Genomic DNA, 6,436 nt, shown 5'->3' with positions numbered 1-6,436 from the left:
TAGGGTTTTCTTTCTCTCTAATTGTCAAGGTGAGGGTGAATATTCAATTTTGTTACTCAAGAAACGTGTAAAATGGTTATGTACAATCTTATATTATAATATTCATCTGATTACACTACAAGTTAGTATAATACAGAAAGTGTACTCCTACAAGGAAACTACTAAGCACAGATTTTCTCCTATTAATGACTCGCAAGTCAACACTCCTCATCAAATTGGTGCATAAATATCTCAAACATCCAGTTTGCCTAGTGGGTCACGAAACACCTTGCTAGACACAACTTTAGTAGTACGTCTACTAGTTGTTCCTCCGTTGGAATGAAAGGAAAGACAATCATATTTGCATCCAACTTTTCTTTAATGAAATGAGAAAATTCTACAATATGTAACCTATGATGACATGTATAGATCTTCATTGGAGCCTCTATTGATAAAATGATATTTTAAAAATTTTCCCCAAAGCCAAAGTAAGAGCATAAGTAACTTTAACCGCAGGAAAAGGACATTGACCGTTGAGTGATATTGACGGTTGCAATGGCGGTTACCAAATGTTGGCAAATGTGTGGTTTTCAACGTACACGTTCAATATTTATTCACAACTTCATATCCACTCCACTCTCACTCTTCACACATCTCTTCTTCTTCTTCTTCTCAAATGTCTTCTTCGTCTCTCACTCTCTTTCTTCACCCTCATCCTCCTCGTCTGAACCACCTCAAACCCCACCTCTACTCCCTCTCCCCTCTCACCTCATCCCTCTCCTTCAAACCCCACATTTGCTTCTCTTCAAACTCCAACTCCAACCACGACGCCACCTCCGAAGAGTCCCGCTGGCTCCGCGAAGAGCAGCGCTGGCTGCGAGAGGAACAGCGCTGGCTCCGCGAAGAGCAACGCTGGGCGCGTGACCGCGACTCTCTCCTCCGCGAAATCGCCGACCTTAAGCTCAAACTCCAGGCCTTGGAGCTCCAGAACCCTCTCCAGGCAGGGGCCTCGTCGGAGACTATTGCCAACATTGCCGGATTGCTGCAGTCGTTGAAGGAGAAGAACCAGATTGCCGAGACGGGGTCGAGTTCCAGAGCGCTGGAGTTGGAAGATCATAATCAGGTGAAGGAGGTGTTCGCTGTTTCGGAAGTGAGGAAGGAGAAGAAGACAAAGGAGGTTCTGAGAAAGGGTTCCGAAGGAGAACATGTTCGAGCAATGCAGGTCTGCTTTTGAAAGGCGAGTTTTGATTTTTTCGGGTTTCTGTTTTACTGTTTTTCTCTTCTGTTTTTATCATGGTAATATCTAGTTTGGTTGAATTGAGTTGCACAAACTTTAAGTAGTGCTAATTGATGTTGGGGATTAGAAATGTATTGTGTATAATGTGTGCATAGTGTATACCATGTTAAGCTATTTGTATTTAGGTTTCTGTGGTTCATTCATTTTCTAGTTGCATTCTGACTTGTTCTAAATGGGTGATATTGGACAGGAAGCGTTGCTAAAATCAGGATTTTACTCGGGTGAAGAAGACATGGAATTTTCCAACTTCTCAAGCGGGACAGAACGGGCTGTCAAGACTTGGCAAGTAAGATTCAAGTTTCTATGATGAAGTATAAAGTTTTAAACTTCTCCATTGGAATATAACTTTTGCAATGGAACTTTTTTAGTTAAAGCTGCTTTTGGTTTGCTGTTTGACTATTCATCTCATGGGGTCAATTGGTAATATCTTGTTTGGCAGGCCTCCATAGGTTTGCCTGAAGATGGAATAATGACCGAAGAACTTCTTGAAAGATTATTTGACCCACAAACTGAGGGTGCTGTTGAAACAAAGGTATGTTGGAATCATGAGGTTTCAGGATACATTTGTTTGTAGTATTCATGTTAGTTAGTTGTCAGGCTGATCTGGTTCGTGGTTAACACTGTTGTCATAGCCTTGAGATTCCTATATGACATACAATCAACCGCTTGTAATTGGATACAGTGCATACATGAGTCTGAACTCCAATATATCATCCTGTGGAGTCATGTGGTAGTAGTGTAAGCAATCACTTGGGTAACAGAGAACAGTATGCTTCATTAGGGACAAAGAACTCATTGTTGTACATTTCTTGTGAATTTGTCCTTTTTTTTTTTCCTACCAGTCATTGCAAATTTGCAACTACTTATAACCGACAGTGCCAAACAAGAGCACTATCCTAGGCATACTGAATTAAGAAATGTGCTGTGTTCCACTAACTTACATGAGGTTTCTTGACTCCTGATAGAGTTTTGAGCATCCAACCAAGTCCCACTTCATAATAGGTGGAGTAAACCCTACATGCAGAACCAAGAGTGTTGTCCCATGACCCATATATTGTATTATTTCTCTTGATCTTTTTGGTGAAAGTCTGTTCCTATTTAAACCAATTGCAAATAGGAGTCCCATACCTCTTAACCAAAGCCTTTTTTCTCCAATCTGGGACAACTCCAATTGTCACCCACTTCAACTGGCAATAACATATAAAAACAATACAAGAGAAACAGTTTATACATTTAAGGTTTGATCATATAATCTGAAACTTTAGGTTTTGCATCTATTATTTCCCCAAATATCTAGTTCCACTCTTCAACAAGGGACTACGCTGAGCTATAATCCTATCATATTAATAGACTTTACTAACTTTTTGGGATTTCAAATGATTTTTAGCTTTCCCCAAAGTGGTTGATCTATTGGGAACAAGTACTATGTGCATGTTTCTGAATGGTTTATCTTGATACTGGCAGCAGACTACTAGGACAGCACAGTCTTCCATCTCAATGGGTACCATTAGGTGTAAATTGTATATCTGTAATGTAGAATGTGCCATCTTTCTAATGCCAAACATAGTGCAATATAGTAGCACACTCAAAACTTGTTGAAGTCAATTCTATGTGCAATAATTACTTGGGAATATCTCAATTAATTTGACTCTTTGATGTCTTTCTAGTGAAACGATGTACAGATTGGGGGCATTGGTTGTGTAACATATTTCAGATATCATTACAAGACAGCTGAATGTGATTGGCTGATTGTTTTTCTTTTCTTGGTTGGCCTTTAGCAACGTCACCACTTTATGATAAGTTGTATAGAAATTCTATTTATGATTGAGTGGGTTTTGTTGTTCAGGAAGATGCAAATGGAGCTGCAGGTACGTCTGTAACAGAAATTTCAGAGGTGAAGCAAATAGTATTGAAAGAAGATGCTGCAGAGGTAGATGAATCTCACCATAGAGTTTTTCTTCTAGGAGAAAACCGCTGGGAAGAACCTTCAAGACTAAACAAGAAAAAAGGGAGTGAAACCAATACAACAGGTACCACAACAACATGCCTTACTTGCCGTGGGGAAGGTCGCTTATTGTGCACAGGTACGAACTGTCTAATATATCCAAGAGAAGCCTTTTTTTTTCTTTTTCTTTTTTTTTGGGTTTCTCTGTGGGACAGAATCACAGAAATGGTTCTCACAGTATTATAAAGAAAATAATTGGTACACATAAGCTTTCCTTTTATGCTATGTTGAGGCAGGGGTCAAGTTGGCTATTTACCCTTTGGTTTCTTTCCTCTGTCGACTCCTTGTTGCGCAATGCATTCATGCTTACTGATCCCCCACTTCTCAGGGTTTCCCTCCAAAAAATCTTAGCTCTAAGTTGATTATCTTTACTATTTCCAATAGTTCAATTGTGAGTCTTTCTGTTTGCTTACTTCATTTAGGAGAAGTGTTTGAAAAAATCGTATTTGAAGCAAAATCTAACTGAGGTCTTAACTGGGCCCATCACCATGGAAACCTCTCCTTTTCCTGTTGGAACTGGTACAACTGCAATGCAAGTCTTAGAATGGCCAGAATCTCCACTGTTGTTGACTAGCAGTTTGCCAATTATAGACATTCTCTTAACTGAGGTTAACAGTTAGTTACACTTTTGAGTCCAACACTGCTTTCACAAGTTGTGCAGCTAACATTCTGGCTGCTTAAGTTTGATTGGATTTGTGACTGAACCTATCAAGAAGGACCAGCTGCATGATTTGTATTTCTCAAATGATTGACAGCTGAGTTTGGCTTGATTTGTGTTCCATTGTATTGTTTTTAAAAGCCTGAACACCTGAACATTCAGAATGCCTAAAAACTGGATTCTGAAGGCCATTGACCCATACTGGATTCGTGGAAGCTGATTTTACACTTTTCCATTGCTTTTTATTGATTTTGATAAATTGCAACCTCGCGATTTTAAGTTAGAATGGTCAATATCCTTATTAGCTTAGCCGTATTTCTTTGTTGCAGAATGTGATGGAACTGGTGAACCTAACGTCGAGGAACAGGTGAGAGGATTTTACATACTGAGGCATACATAACACTGCAAAATACACACAGTATGTTCTAGTCATTTTATTTTCCAGCATTCTCCATATACTTCTAATATTCTCGTTGAATAGCAGTTCTTGGAATGGATCGATGAAGGAGCAAAGTGTCCATATTGTGAAGGTCTTGGGTTTACAGCTTGCGATGTATGTGGAGGGAAATAGTAAGCTAGATATGATATAGGCGAAGTACATGTACAGTTTTATGCTATAGTGCATGTATTAGTGTAGTACACACCATGTATTACAGTAGTTGCAAATGTAATTTGAAATTGAAGAGATAATAAAGTATTGGCATCTCTGAATTGCCAACTTCCAACACATTAACCGTATGCTTTTAATCTCTTAGCCTCCTTCCGACTTGCCTGACTTGTTCATCACAGCATACTCAATATAGCTCTTCGTTAAAGGCAAAGGTGCTAACATCTTTGCTTTCTGCAATGATATTAACTACTAAAAAGATGACCAAAGCAACTCAGAAAATTCATATTAACTGTATTTTTGGAAAAAAAAAAAAAAAAAAAAAAATTCCTTCTACAGGTGAAACTTTGATAAGAATTTGTTGTTTCGACTTCCTTGAATTAATTTTCTGGGGGAGGAATTGTTATATCAAGACCTCGAAGTCAGAGTATAGTATTGAGTGAAAATGTCTTTCATTCCCTTGTCTTTGTAGTAATACTTCTGTAATTTAGCCACCGACTGGCTGTAGAATCAACTGGAAACTAAAGTTGAACCAAGAACATCAGGCTGATCTTGCATATCTGACCCTCAATTTGTAGAATCGTTGTAAATCTGTATGCAATTAGGATTTTATTTAATTAGGATATCCTGTAATTATGGAAAGATTGTTTCCTATTACAGTTAGACTACTCCTTTGTACTTATATATATACCCTCATTGTGGGATGAATAGAATTATCGAATTAACCTTGAATTGAAGTATTCTTTTCTACTTGGTATCAGAGCAGGTTCAATCCTTTGAACTTGCCTGCATCCTTTGAATCCTAAATCCTGAATCCTGAATCCTGAATCCTGAATCCTGAATCCTGAATCCTGAATCTCAAATCACACCACAAACCGCTGCGTACCACCACCATTAAAATCAAGCCATCCCTGAATTTTTGAAACCCTAGAAAAACCAAACCTAAAAAAAACAAAACAAACAAACCCCAAATTCCTCAATGGCCGTTCAACGTCGACCAAGTCCTCCTCCAGGCTTCTCAGGTCCTTCTCCACGCCGTCCTCATGACAAACCAAACCCATACGCAAACAAAAAATGTGTTGTCTGTGGGGAAGTAGGTCATACCAAGGAGCGGTGCTATGAAGTGATTGGCTACCCTGATTGGTGGGACTTCACCAGGAAACCGCGAAAGAATCCGGGCAAGGCGGCTATTGCTACTACAGAGGAAGAGCATCTCGACAATGCCTCCGCTAATGTAGCGCAGTCAGGTATGAAGGGTAAGGCTACTTTGAATAATACATGGATAATTGATACAGGTGCATCTGACCATATGACCAATGACCCAAGTCTTGTGAAAAACCTTAGACGTTCCCCTCAAGACATTGTCTCTACTGCTGATGGTACTCCAACTCTGGTCACCGGAGAAGGTTCTATTGCTTTATCTGATACCTTAACCCTTGAATCTGTCTTAGTTGTTCCATCACTAGCTTATAATCTCTTGTCTGTTGGTCAAGTTATTTTAGCTCTTGCATGTATTGTGACCTTCTATCCGTCTTTCTGTGTGTTTCAAGACATTCTGACTCGACGAATTCTTGGTTATGGTGTTAGAAGGGGGAAATTATACTATCTGGATTTGACAGAGACTGGAAAGAAACAGAAGCATCTTTTGGGACATGCTAATCATATCAACGGGGTAGAGAATGCGAAGGAAGCTGGATGGTTATGGCATCGCCGTTTAGGTCATCTATCCTTTCGTTATCTTAAGAAGCTGCAACCTCAATTGTTTTCAGTTATTAGTGATTTGGATTTCCACTGTGACATCTGCGAACTGGCCAAGAGTCACCGTATTTCATATTCACCAAGTCTTAATAAAAGTCCTGTTCCTTTTATGAAGATTCACTCTGATGTCTG

General features: G+C 39.3%; 1 protein-coding gene across 6 annotated transcripts; it reads left to right on the top strand.

Annotated features, from left to right (window-relative positions):
* Positions 1-626: 626 nt before the first annotated feature.
* On the top strand, positions 627-4,672 carry LOC112196415 (protein disulfide isomerase pTAC5, chloroplastic). Of its 6 annotated transcripts, none has more exons than XM_040517355.1 (7): positions 627-1,201; positions 1,467-1,562; positions 1,716-1,808; positions 3,123-3,144; positions 3,241-3,360; positions 4,250-4,306; positions 4,424-4,672. In XM_040517355.1, exons 1-6 carry the CDS (start codon positions 656-658, stop codon positions 4,273-4,275), a joined length of 903 nt encoding a protein of 300 aa, XP_040373289.1. In that variant the 5' UTR covers positions 627-655; the 3' UTR covers positions 4,276-4,306; positions 4,424-4,672. The 6 variants fall into 6 exon arrangements, 4 of the variants coding, with proteins under 4 accessions (XP_040373289.1, XP_040373287.1, XP_040373288.1 ...); XR_005809003.1 differs by having other exon boundaries at positions 628-1,201; positions 3,106-3,144; positions 4,269-4,306; positions 4,424-4,525; XM_040517353.1 differs by having other exon boundaries at positions 628-1,201; positions 4,269-4,306.
* The last annotated feature ends 1,764 nt before the right edge of the window (positions 4,673-6,436 follow it).

Source organism: Rosa chinensis, chromosome 4 (assembly GCF_002994745.2).
Source record: "Rosa chinensis cultivar Old Blush chromosome 4, RchiOBHm-V2, whole genome shotgun sequence".
In the NCBI taxonomy this organism is placed as follows: Eukaryota; Viridiplantae; Streptophyta; class Magnoliopsida; order Rosales; family Rosaceae; genus Rosa; species Rosa chinensis.
Note: the sequence above shows the minus strand (reverse complement) of the source record. Positions and strands in the feature narration are given on the sequence as shown.